This window comes from Epinephelus lanceolatus, chromosome 13 (assembly GCF_041903045.1).
Source record: "Epinephelus lanceolatus isolate andai-2023 chromosome 13, ASM4190304v1, whole genome shotgun sequence".
Taxonomy (NCBI): domain Eukaryota; kingdom Metazoa; phylum Chordata; class Actinopteri; order Perciformes; family Serranidae; genus Epinephelus; species Epinephelus lanceolatus.
This window is the reverse complement of record NC_135746.1, coordinates 11,364,582-11,378,398: the sequence shown is the minus strand read 5'-3', so window position 1 is coordinate 11,378,398 and position 13,817 is coordinate 11,364,582. Positions and strand designations below refer to the sequence as shown.

Genomic DNA, 13,817 nt, shown 5'->3' with positions numbered 1-13,817 from the left:
CTGAGTTTAACACTGTACCCAGTCGTCAGTGCTATCAGCCGATCTGACTGAGGTCGACTGAGTGAGTGAGGAACAGCTAATGCCTCATTTTTACTCCATGCTTCGTCTCCACTCGACTCACTTTTGGTACCAGAAGCTTTAGATATTAATGCCTCAGGCCCCGATCACACAGAGAGCGTTACGCAGGTTGCAAGCTCTGGTTGAGGGTGAGAGGCTGTCAGCAGATAAACAGAGATCTGTGTGGGTACATGAGATCCTAAAAAAGAGGGTGGATCATGGGGAGTACCTCCAGTTGGTCCAGGAGCTTCACCTCCATGATGGATGTTTCCAGGCATATTTAAGGATGCCTCAGGGGCAGTTTGACAACCTGCTGTCTATCATTGGGCCGTATAGCTCTGGGTATCCAGCACCCACTACCACCAGTTTCTCCTCCATTGTTTACCAACTGTAAACTTGTTGTTGTGACCACCACAGAAGGCCCACCTCTGAAATCATCCGACTGGACAATGGGAAAAAGATTACGACAAAAGAGATGACATGGGGTGTTTTTTCAAATCGAGGAGTTCAGAGTGCACCAGCAAAAAAGCTTTCTGTGTGATCGGGGCCACAGACTGCAATGGCGACGCCGTGTGAAACGTATGTAAGACATAGTCTTCAACGCAACACTCTCAATCCTTTTATCGGCAACCACACAGAAGAACGTCTGCACTTCATCGACTGTATAGTGTAGTTTTAAAAAATCTGGGTTGAGTGAACAGAACATTGTGGTTGCCATTGACGGGAGCTTTGCTATTTAAAAAAGGCGGTTTGTTCAGGATGTCCTGCGTCATGCTCATGACAGTTCTGTCTGACCAATCAGTGGTCTGCAGTGTTTCAACTTTACCTTCTAGAATCAGCTCATCTTGCTTAGACCTTCAAACGAGGCGATACTAAAAAAAAAAGTACCAGGTGCTATCCACAAATTTTGTCAGTAGAAAACCGAAACGAAAAGTTCCAGGAAGTGAGTCCAGTCGAGTGGAGTCGTCATTATGTGACATGGGGCCTTTCCAAAACCAGACCCTACCCACTCCCACTCCATCGCTGAGTGTAACTCTGTTTGTAGTCACCATACAGCTGGATGAAGCTCCTTTATTAAGGTGTGGGGGGATAAACACAGCCGTAAGCTTTGGGACAAACTTCCTTCTCTACTGCAGAGGAAGAGGAACTGTTGTAATTTCTCATAACCACGGAGGAAAGTAAAAATGTATTTGTAGCACTTATATTTAATCTGTGTGTGCTGATATTGTTTACTTTCATTTTTGGATATTGTGTTTTTATCATTAAAAGAAATAACTTGATGTTTGTAAGTTGCTTGGATTTTGTAACAGTTCTTGTAAATATTCAGCACTACAGTCAAAAGAACGTGACTGTTTTCTAGAGACAAGAGAAGGATATTTCATCCTAAATACAATGTAACCTTTAAGATGTTAACGTTTGTATGACAATAGGCCTACAAATGTCTAACTTACGTTTGAGAAGGTTACGTTTGGAAGGGTAGTCACGGAACTTTATTTGTACAGAGCATCTTCCATGAAGAACACAATACAGCGTTGCACATGGTCAGTAAGTCGGCATCGGTGCAGCCTCGCTATCGGAGGGTTTTTTGACTCACTTCCACTCCTCACTAGTTGGTTTGGGAAGGCACTTAATGTCCGTGTGAACATGGACACAAAGTGAAAGTGGGTAGGGACAGGGTGTAGGAATGTGTTTGGAAAAGGCCCGTAATCAGCTGTGTGGTTCTTACCCTATAGAGTTGGACCTTGGGAAGCGTGGAGGAAGATGGGAAACATTTTTATGATACTGTGACAGACAGGCCGTGTAGAACATTTATACTACTAATAAAAAACATTTCACTATGAAAGCTAAACTAATGAACAACTTCACTGCAGACACCTGGGGAACTGGATTATATGACGTGTACAGACGTGCTAACAAAAGGAAATGTTCTACTGAGGTTGAACATCCTGAACACACAAAGACACAGATAAAGGAAACCTAAATCAATGCAGTGCTTAATTTGTAAATCAGGAGGTGCTGGAACAGACAGGCTGCGGATCCGACAGGTCGGGAGGAGGAAAGGGTCACAGATCGCATCTACAGCAAAGCGCCTGGAGCACAGTCAACACCTGGGTGCTGCTGTGCTCAAACTAAACAACTCTATGTGCCGTGCACCTGCATAAAATGCAGATAAAAAAAATCATACTGCGATTATTGTGACAGACACTGCGGTTATGATATGAGTCACGATGTTAGTAGGATTGGTAATTTTTGCGTTTCATTTTTACTTAAAAGAATATAAAAATGATGATGTGATCAAACATGTTCTCTTACATCTGGAATATGATCTATAGTCCGGGGCATCTCTGAAGCACCACAATGCTTCATTTCATGACATGTAGTGAAACATTTTACCTTTTTTTTTTATTTTACCAAAAACCTGCAGCTCCTGCACCCTCAACAACACCTCTTGTTGCCAAGGGCTTCCTAATGCAGATTGCAGTAGCTCAAATGCAGAAAACTTCCTGACCTAAGTGACTGACCTCTCTCTTTTCTAAAAACAAACCTGATTTAAAATGCATCCAAAATTGGCAAACAATACTTCACAGAAATTATAAACAGTTTTTGATGGTGACACAGGAGGTTCAGTTGAATCTAACAGGTGCTGGTCCTGATCTGGGTGGTCCCGGATCGTGTTCCAGCAAGATCCGGCACAAATTAAGCTTTGAATCAACTAGAGTCAATGATTACCGAACATTTTGTATACAAAACAAATATCTATGTGATCACACAGACACACACAGCAGATACAAGAACAAAGACTCAGAGTTAGTTGTAAAGCAGTTGGAAGAGAAACACTGTTCACACTGTGAAAAACTGGATTTTTAACTGCACAAAAATCACAAATATTTAGATAAATGGTTGGATAGATAAAGATACATACGCAAATCATGATATGCTGTATCCACTGAGAATTAAACTTCAGTTTGAAGTTGGTTAAATATTTGATACGACAAAATGACATGCAAGAACACACTTCAAACGTCCACAGCAAAACATAAAAACCAAACCAAAACCTGTGCACACCATGAGCCATAAAGCACAAAGACATACCTCCGAGGGAACAGAAACTCTAGACCAACCATGCTGCAATAACCAAAGATAATGTTTTATTTCTGCACTTCCACAAACACACAATGAGCTGCAGTTACACACAACTAACAATACTCCATTTGTCTTTACAGTACAGCCACTGTCAACACATCACAGTCTCCATGGGAAATATGGTGCTCATGTGCTTTCTTACGATGCCAAAGATAGTATCAAAGTTGCAAATGAAGAGCAGAGAAAATCCAAATGAGTTTCATTTAAATGTCTGTAACTGACTTACACTGAACTCTTTCTGCTTACATGCACCAACATACACTGTTTGTTGACATGTCCCTGTCCCTCCAATCAGCTTTGTTCACTGACCTTAAACAGCTTCTTGTGCTTTCCTCTGCACATACATGAAGTCACACAGGCCCACATTCTCCAGCTCTCTCTTGTCATCACACACACAAGCGCTCTATTTATTTCACACAGAACAATGCAGGCTGCCTCACAGACTTTGTGTTGTGTTGACTTGCAGTGTCTCAAACGGAGCAGCACACAGCGACAGGGAGGCGAAGACACGGAGGAAGAGGAAGAAAGTGACGGAGGAGCACAGACTTCGCCTCTGGCCCTTCAGCTCCCACAGAAAGCAGCTTAATGTGGAATTACATAATCTCAATTTCCTCTGAGCTGATGGAGCACAGAGCCAAAACTCAGAGAGGGGGACAGGGACAGATAGAGCAAATAAATGAGTCTGGGAATTGGATAAAAGTGTTGTAAATGGGTAGTCTGGATATGTAAATGTGTTGATGATGGAGCTTTATGATGGGTGAGACACAGTTGTGGCTGCTAAAGACACATTTCCTGACTCACGTCACAAAGAGAAGCAACTGTCCACAGAGCAACCAAATTCAGTGGGTGATTTGTGTCCACACTGTTTGCATGATATATTATCTTATCCTAAATAATGAGGATATGACATCATTGTGTACCTCATATCCCCGAGCTTCCTGGTGATGGCGCTGCCCAGTGTGCTGAAGGCGGCTGAGGTCTTCTGTCCTGCTGTGGACAGCGTCTCTGATGTCTTCTTATAACTGAGACATAAAGAAGATGCATTCAAAATATGTCTATTTTATACACGCATACATGCACTGAACTTAATACAGTATTCATAAAAATGTGTACAGATGCATACTGTCTGATGGAGGCAAACATGTAAACATAAACACATACATCATTTAGAAGGGTCAACCTACCTACAGAGTGGCTCGCAAATCATGGATATACTACTATAAGAGAGGTGTGACAGGGCATAATGAATACAATTCCGTGAGTAAGGTTGAAGGTTGAAATTGGGGGAAAATATGCCTATGCCCATCATATCTCAAACCTATACATCACAATCAGTATGTCTCTTCTTTACACTGGTACATATATAGTGTCCATATACATGCCCCACGTCAAGAGACATTGTTCTCTTCTGTCCTGCATCCTCTACAACATCCTTTCATATGCTGCTACTTTGCCTAATTCAGTCACTCATTCTTGAGAAGAAGGTTCTCCAGGATTCTCCACTGGCTCCCGGTCCATTTTCGTATTGATTTTAAACTCCTTTTAATTGTTTTTAAAGCCCTCAACGGTCTGGCCCCTCTGTACCTCTCTGAGCTCCTTTTGCGCCACACCCCAACCAGAACCTTAAGGTGTTCGGACCAACTACTGTTGGTGGTGCCAAAAACCAGACTAAAGTCTCGAGGTGACAGAGCCTTTGCAGCGGCTGCCCCCAGGCTCTGGAACAGCCTCCCCCTTCACATTCGATCGTCCCAGTCCCTTGAGACTTTTAAATCCTCCCTAAAAACCTTTCTATTCCACCTGGCGTATCATTCAGCCTGAGCACGATGATCTCAAGTTGTTGTTGTTGTTTTGTTTTTTTTAAATTGCTATTTTAATGTTTGCACTGTTTGCTCTGTCTTTTTATCGTTGTTTTCTACATCTATTTTATTTTTGTTATTGATGTTGTTTTAACTCTGTACCCCCAATGTGCAGCACTTTGGTCGACTGCCGTCGTTTTAAACGTGCTCTAGAAATAAATCCTGACTTGACTTGATTCTTTCAGTTCTTGAGAATGATATGCCGTTCACTATTTCAGTGGTTGGGGAACAGCAGACAACACATTACAGTCTCCTAATATACATTGCCTTTTCATGACATTGACAATGTAACAGTGAATCTTCACCCAACACTGATTAATATTAGACTATGACCATAGCACATGTATCAGTGCACCTTCATCCATACAACACCCCCAACAAGTAGCTGAGTCTCTGAGACATTGTTCGAGAGTTACCACAAATCTTGGCCCATTCCTGTTCATCAAATGAGGAGGGTCTCAGAGCTGAAACACCTTTATCTCAATAGCTATTTATTTTTTAATCCATCCATCTTCATCGGCTTATGCGGGCCAGGTAACAAGGGCAGCAGGCCAAGCAAAGCACCCCAGACATCCCTCTCCCCAGCAACGCTTTCCAGCTCCTCCTGGGGGACCCCAAGGCCTTCCCAGGTTACATGTCTAATCCCTCCAGCGTGTTCTGGTTCTGCCCCGGGGCCTCCTACCAGTGGGACGTGCCTGGAACACCTCTAATGGGAGGCGCCCAGGAGGATCCTGATCAGATGCCCGAACCACCTCAACTGAACCCATTCGAAGCAAAGGAGCAGCAGCTCTACTCCGAGCTCCCACCGGTTTCCAGCAGAGAACCATGGCTGCAAAACGCGCCAGTGCCTGCTGGAGGTCATGGTGTGATGTAACCAGCAGAACCACATCATCTGCAAAAAGCAGAGAGGGAATTCTGAGGTCCCCAAGCTGGACCCCTTCTTCCCCCCGGCTGCGCCTCAAGATTCTGTCCTTGAAAATCACAAACAGGATAGGTGACGAGGGACAACCCTGGCGGAGGGGAACACCCACTGAGAAGGTGTTTGATTTACGCCGAGTATGCAGACACAGCTCTCACTTTGGTCATACAGAGACTGGATGTCTCTTAGCAGCGTACCCCGTAGTCCTGTTGTACCTCCCACAAGACTCCACAAGGGACGTCGTCGTAAGTCTTCTCCAAGTCCACAAAACACATGTAGACTGGATGGATGAACTCCCACAACCCCTCCAGCAGCCTGATTTTTTAAATTTTCACAACAAATGTTGATACTGGATACAGATATTGTTTTTCTGTTTTGCTCCAGTGTGTTTGTGTAGCCTGTCCTCTTTCCAGGTTACATGGTGGAGGAGGTTGTATAGCTCAGACTTAGCCTGTTTGCCGACACCTGGAAGCTGCCTGGCATCCTCTTGGATCTGTCTTTTTCATAAATGTTCACATTCTATGAACCAGTTTGTCATTTGGATATTCTAAATTGTTACTTTATGTTGGTCTGTTCTGCACACGTGACATCTATTGCACATCTGTCCATCAAGGGACAGGTATCCTTCCTCAGTTGCTCTTCCTGAGGTTTCTAGCAATTTTTTCTGGGGGGAGTTTTTCCTCTTCCCCTTCGAGGGTCAAATAAAGGACAGAGGTTGTTGTATGCTTTACAGATTATCAAGCCCCCTGAGGCAAACTGTCATTTATGATACTGGGCAATAAAAATAAAATTCCCTTGACTTGACACAACCCTTTTGTTTACACTGGCATGAACTTCCACACATCTGTGTTGCCCTGCTTCTCTGGGATGTTACACTGCTGCTGCCACACTGGTTCATTATAGATGAGGATGGCAACTGTGTGTGTAAAGTGATCTTCAGGTTGAAGTGTAACAGGATAAGAAGCGAGGCCTCTGGAGAATATCGCCTTGCTCTTCTCTGTCTCTTGGTGTCTGGGTAAGAGCTCGTAGCTGACGGTCTAATGAGGAAATTTGATTATTTCTTTGCACACTTAAAAATACAGAAACTGTCCTTGTTACAGATGTTTTTCACTGCTGGTTATACAGTACAATCATCAGGACATGTTCAGATGTGTCATGAGGTCAACGACAGCCTTGTGATGGGTTTCCTAATCAGGTTTATGATGTCTGTTGCAGTGAGCGTGACAAAGATAACAAATGCGGTGCAGCTCGGAGCAGGATTATGTCTTTTTAATTGGGTTTCTGATATCTGTGTTTATAACACACTTCGTTCATTGAGTGGTGCTACTAGATGTTAAAAAACAGAACCACCTGCTCTTTGTGTGTGTGTTCACATGTGTGTGTGTGTGAGTCCTGTAAAGATCATCTATGTTGACAGCAAACAGAAAAGCCATTCTGTCCTGTGCTGAGGACACAAACACTTTATCACACCTTATCTTTAACTCCATCAAATGTCTTTCTTTCTCCCTGAGCTGTCTCACAGATACACGTACACATTAACTTACGCTGTGGATGTCTGCATGTCGTGCCAGCCTTTGCTGAAGTTGTTTCTGAGCTCGCTCAGAGAGGTCATACCCAGTTTCTGTTTGAGCTCGGCGTAATGCTTCTCTTTGGATGACAGAACCTGCTTCAACGTGCTGATCTCCTCCTCCAGCTACACAAACACAAAAAGACAAAGAGCTACTTAACTACTGTCATACCATCAACACTTCTTGTTCTGTCTAAGCTTTAGAACATGTGTGTGTGTGTGTGTGTGTGAGAACATACTTTAATTAGCTCTTGCTGAATCTCCTCTCTCTCCTCTTCCGTCAAGCTGGAGTTGTTTAAGTTGACTTCTGATGCCATATCTTCGTCAGCCTCCCTCAGTGGCTCAGAGTCCAGGAACCCTGAATGATACACACACACGTTAAATGTTCACACTATATTTACACTTCTGTGTGACCTGTAAATAAAGTTCTGTTTCTGATATCTCATCATTTATAGCAAAAAAAAAAAATATGCATCTGCTCCTGGAATCAAACACATTAATTTGTCATGACTTTTGACAAGCTCTTGTTCCTATCAATACTCTTACTGTGAGCTGCTTTGAACAAAAGTGTCCAGGGTAATTTTTATTGGTGTTGGTAAAGAGATTAAAGCTGGGGTAGGCAGTTTCATTTTGGCGTCACTGGGCAAAAATCCCACAATAAACTTTGAGCATATTGTCTTTTAAGTGGTCTGAGAGAAATCTGGACTTGTACACCTTCTCCTGGCTCTGTTTTCAGCCTTTAGAAAATCTAGCCTGGACTTTGGCCAATCACAGGTCATTTCAGTGAGAGGACATTCCTATTGGCTGTTCTATAAATGCAGATGCACGTCCCTTCAGCCTGATACAACGGCGGAGAATGCTGCAGAGAAAGTTGTCATTCCAACATTGGAAGCAACTCCCTGCACTGCAAAGAAACGCTTAACAAGAAGACAGACTTATCAAAAAAAGAGAGTCTAATGCCAAGTTCACACTATACGTTTTCAGCCTGATTATAGCCTGACGCGGCGTCGTACTGTGCCGACTCAGATCGTGAATGACAATGAGTGTCATACGCGATAATCCATTGTTTCATCTCGTGCAGTGTGTCATAGTAGACGACAACCATGTCTGGGTCACCGCACAACATTCTGACAGAGAGACTAGCATGTTTGATTTTCTTTTTGTCGTTCACGACTGCGCCCGTCGCAGCCGTCACTTTGACCAATAGAAACACCGAGCTGTCTGCTGCCATAGACAAGTGTGCAGCAACAACACCCCAGCCTTTTTACATACTTCGTCCAACGTTACCACAACAGAGGCACTATAGCAACCTGATACTCCTCATAATGGAGGATGTAAAGGGATATAATTCACAAATTTACTGCAGAGGCTACCAGCTTCATTTGAAACAGACTACATTATAAACAGGCTGTTGTTCATTATTCCCTTTGTATTTTTATATTTTCATATTTAATTAACTCCTGTTTGCCTTGATAAAGTTAATGCATCACGCCGTCATTTCTAACTCAACACTTCCTAAATCTGTTTAAAATTAAAAGACCCTTAAAATGTCAGTTGAGAGAATCCCTTCATTTTCTAAAAAGGCTTTTATTGTGAAACATTTGCAGGAATTTGTTGTGGAGGAATCAGTGAATGGCATTTTTACATGCGGTACTTCAAATGTCACTGCTGACATCTGGTGGCGCTTTATACGTTACTACAATAACATTGCGGCTGACACGTGAACAGCCACAGTGACTGAAATAATAGTAATAATTATAAAAACAAGACAAGAATAACCTGATGAAATCACACACGTCATGAAAGACGGCCGGGGATAACTGGTGTGTACCATCGTGTAGTGTGTCAAGTCTGGCGGCCAAGTCACAGCACAATTTTATGACTCCACAATTACGTAATCTGACACAGTGACAAAAATGTCATGTAGTGTGAACCCGGCATAACAATGAACAAAATAAAACACGTGTCAGTAGCAGCAAAGCATTTCAGAGATGGAGAGAAAATGTTTAGCTCACGGCTGCTGCTTTAAATTAAGATATATGTAGCTAACGTTAGTGAGAGGCTCGAATTACAGTGTGTCCTCCGCCTCGCTCCCCACTGCTGTACAATCCACTTCACTGGGAAGAAGGCGGGCAGCAGCTCTGGAATGGAGCCCAGAGAGTCAGCGGCTGCAGCAACTGCGCAAACCCCCAGTTCCCCCGGAGCTGGGGGTTTGCGCAGTTGCTGCAGCCGCTGACTCTCTGGGCTCCATTCCAGAGCGGCTCCCCCCAGATCAGCAAACTTTCTGTTGCTGTTGTTACACAGATTAGACCTGGCACTGCTGCTGGTCACCAGTCTGCTGTGACACTCAGCACTGGGGGTTTGTGCTGTTCAAATTTGAGCCACTACAGCTACTGAAGGTCCATCTCATGAGCTGCTGCCTGCTCTTCTCTCGGGAAAGTCGTCCACAGCAGCAGGGAGAGTTTGCTCGCTGCAGGGTGGCTAGCTATCTGATTCTTGTCTCATTAATGGTTTGATAAACAGGAAAGGGAGAGCAAGGAAAGGGCAGGGTGAGCAAATGAGCTGTATGCAACTGTATAATGAAATAAGATTAAGAAAATCAATGTATGAGAAACGTTACTGTATTAAGCGTGTGCATAGGCTAGTGGTCATCTGGTGGGAGGGGCTTAAGGACAGAGAGGAGGAGGAGGAGGGTGTATTTTCAAATTCTGCCTTTTCCGTATTTCTGCCTACCCCAGCTTTTTAACTTTCTTCTACATTAAATGCATTATCAGAGATCTCCTGAAGAACTGTTCTGTGGACACGTCAGATGTTTAGATCTACTAAAGATATTTCTAAAAGAACGTATCTGTCCCTTTGCCTTTTGTTGTTTGTGTGACAGCCCCTATGTCTGAGTCACATGTCTGTCTGTCTGTCTGTCTGTCTGTCTCTGTCTCACAGTTATGTAATCTGTGGCGGCAGGCTGGAGAGCTCTAATCTGGATTAACTGATGAGGATTATCTTGCTGACGGACACTACAGACTCCCACAGACACAAACAAACAAGATGCTGATTCTGAGAACAGATTGACTTTAAAAGCTGCAATATTGGATTTTGGTGGAACCAAAATTAAACAAATTGTGTTTTTCATTATATTCCAAAAAAACCCTTTTAAAATCACAGGCATGAATACATATCTACACAAAATATTCCCAAAATTAATGAATATTGCTGACTTCAGAAAATCTGCATGACAGTTTTATATTAGAAATGCCTTCTTTTACAGATTTAGAAAAGAAGTCTTTAGAAGATATTCACTTCTGTCTCTCACAGAAACACTTCATTATACACTTTAACACTCTATTTAGGTCTACTTCTGGAAACAGCACTGATTGTACACATAATTACCCACACACTCTGGATGCTAAACTACACCACGACATGCGCATTTAAGAAAAAAAACATTTTAAATCTCCATAAATGAAACATTGCTGCCTTCATAGAGCAAGGAAGCTGAAATCATCATTGTCAGCTGATCGGCATCAGCTGACTCTAATATATGATGCAGTAAATACATTGAACCCATTAAGTCTCAGAATAGTGACTTTTTTCCTCAGAAGTTGCAATATTCTGCACGTGATTGAATAATGTCCAGCGCGGGAGCACATTTAAAACTGTTTCCATCTGATTAGCCTTCTGTTGTTGCAGGATGTTTGTGGAAGGCAAATCAGGACGGACAGGTACCACACAGCACCAGGCTACAGCAGGACGACCGTGTACACACAACACAAGAAATGCAAATACATGTAGGTCAATGTGCCACTATGTTTGTAGTGAATCTGTGAACAATTTGGATGTACAACACACAGTTTTAACATAATGTAAAATGATTACTGTACCTGCTGTGAGGTGTCCTCTCTCTTGATGTGGCAGCATTATAAGACAAGAGAGGTTACGGTTAGCAAAAACTGATAGTAAATGAACAATGCTGTCAACTGTAAAGTAGTCACTGCAACACAATTCTGTAGTTTATTTCTAAATCTAAGGGGCTCAGCACCACATGCAGCACACACATGCACATTTCACACCAGTATAGCTTGCAGCACTACAGCCAGCACAAGGCCTTTCTATAGTAGGGAGCTATTTCTGCATACACCACACAGCAGCAGGACAATCAGATTTTTAAACCCCCTGTGGCTAAGATGTAAGCTTTTCAAGTCTGTTAGAGTGCACGGAGGACTCAGAGCAAGTCTTTTTTCATGTTCACACAGCCATGAGGAGACCTTAAAAATGCCAGGAAGAGCAATTCATTTAAACGTTTACTCCCAGTGTAAATTCAGTATTAACTGGAGGAAGGTAATTACAATGAAACATTAACTGTTTTATTAATTAACTCAAATAAAACATTAAAATGCACTTGAGAGATGGATGCAACATGCTAAGAACTCACACATCCACAACACCACATTAACCATTACCACTTACATCAGTTTTGTTAAGTAATGTTCACACTATTAAGCTTGTTTTTCAAACTGTTAGTGATGTTATGACAATACTGTTGCTACATTCAGCTTAAGATAAGTAACATGTTGCAAACACAGGTAGTTTCTTTTTATCTAACACAGGTTTTCTTTTGGCTAATGCAGGTTTCCTCTTAGCTACAGCAGGTTTCATTTTAGCTAACGCAGGTTTCCTCTTAGCTACAGCAGGTTTCATTCTAGCTAACGCAGGTTTCCTCTTAGCTACAGCAGGTTTCATTTTAGCTAACGCAGGTTTCCTCTGAGCTACAGCAGGTTTCCTTTTAACTAACATGGGTTACCTTTTAGCTAACACTGATTTCCTCTTAGCTATGGCAGGTTTCTTTTGTAGCTAACGCTGGTTTATGTTTGGCTAAGGCAGGTTTCTTTTGAGCTAATGCACGTTTCCTTTTTATATTTGGCTTCAATAGGTTTACTTTTAGCTAACACAGCTTTCCTTTGAGCTAAGGCAGGTTTCCTTAGAGCTAACACAGGTTTTCTTTTAACGAATATAGACTTACTTTTGGCTAAGGTAGGTTACTTTTTAGCTAACACAGGTTTACTTTTAGCTAACACAGGTACCCTTCTAACAATGGTAGGTTGAGTTTTAGCTAGGCAAGGATTTCTCTCAACTAATGCAGGTTTACTTTTAGCCAAAGTAGCTTTTTTTTCTTCTTCTTAGTATTACAGATTTACTTTTTGCTAAGGCAGGTTTCCTTTTAGCTAACGCAGATTTGCTTTTAGCTAAGACAGGTTTACTTTTAGCTAACACAGATTTCTTTTGAACTAACACAGGTTTTCTATTAGCTATACTATATTCATAGGAAAATATAAGACTGTTACAGCACATGTGACATGAAGGCATTTTGGCCTCTACAATTCAGAACAGGCTTTGACTGTTTGTTAGGGAAGTTTCTATCAAGTGTCTGAAACATGGATGTAAGAAATGTTTATGAGTCTCATGTATCACAGTTTGTCACTTTGGAGACAAAAGGCACAGTGTGTAACATCAAGCTGCCTCTTACAGTATATTATCAACACCAATGATAGCATTGTGCATTATCTTATATAACATGAAAACACACCTTGAAGATCTCATGGTCAAGCTTAAAATAACATTACAAGAAATTAGATGTTGGTTTTGAAAGATCATCCCTGGCATTTGCACTACGATACACTGCTGCATTGCCAATTGCCAGGAATGTAAGGAATGCTGAAAGTAGTTAATGATCCCAGTCAAGGTTCACTGCATAAAATCAGTTAGCTCAGATCCTAAGCTCTCCAATAAACTGGGGGTGGATCAGAGAGAATTTTAAGGTCACAGGCAACATTTTAAAGCAATGTGAACAGGCAACTTTGCCAAAAGCTGCTATGATCATCTTAGCATATGCTTTTTGCTCCTTTTAAACAAGTACGTTTATTCACAGAGTTTGCCATGTACATTGCTTCAAAACTTGCTAATGCTACCTGTGTAAACTTTTAGTAGCATTATGATTTAGGACATGTATTCACATATGAACCAGGATTTTAGATACTGAGGTCACGAGTTCAAGTCCCCTCTAACACATAAGCTACCACACCTCTCAGAGTACCAAAAACAAGGAATATCTCATTGTCAAGTTTATCTTCATTTAGGCCCAACATGGTCTACATTTTAATTAAACCCCAATCCAAAACACCAAGACTGCCCTGGTGGGGAAATACTGAATCCTTTTTAGCTTACTTATTGGTTGGCCGAAAAGTAGTCAAAAAATAGGTCTAACGATACCTGAATCTGA

General features: G+C 42.0%; 1 protein-coding gene across 6 annotated transcripts in view; it reads right to left on the bottom strand.

Annotated features, from left to right (window-relative positions):
- Nucleotides 1-13,817, bottom strand: part of tpd52l1 (tpd52 like 1) — a 29,054-nt gene that overhangs the window by 6,943 nt on the left and 8,294 nt on the right. For 3 of the 6 annotated variants that reach the window (XM_033648876.2, XM_078173728.1, XM_078173730.1), the window contains 4 exons: nucleotides 11,422-11,442; nucleotides 7,783-7,901; nucleotides 7,521-7,669; nucleotides 4,122-4,223 (listed from right to left, as the gene is read on the bottom strand). In XM_033648876.2, the coding sequence (XP_033504767.2) occupies nucleotides 4,122-4,223; nucleotides 7,521-7,669; nucleotides 7,783-7,901; nucleotides 11,422-11,442 (391 nt within the window). Of the gene's footprint in view, nucleotides 1-1,783; nucleotides 1,799-4,121; nucleotides 4,224-7,520; nucleotides 7,670-7,782; nucleotides 7,902-11,421; nucleotides 11,443-13,817 lie in introns of all 6 variants that reach the window. The other 3 variants (XM_078173729.1, XM_078173731.1, XM_033648874.2) reach the window with 2 other exon arrangements.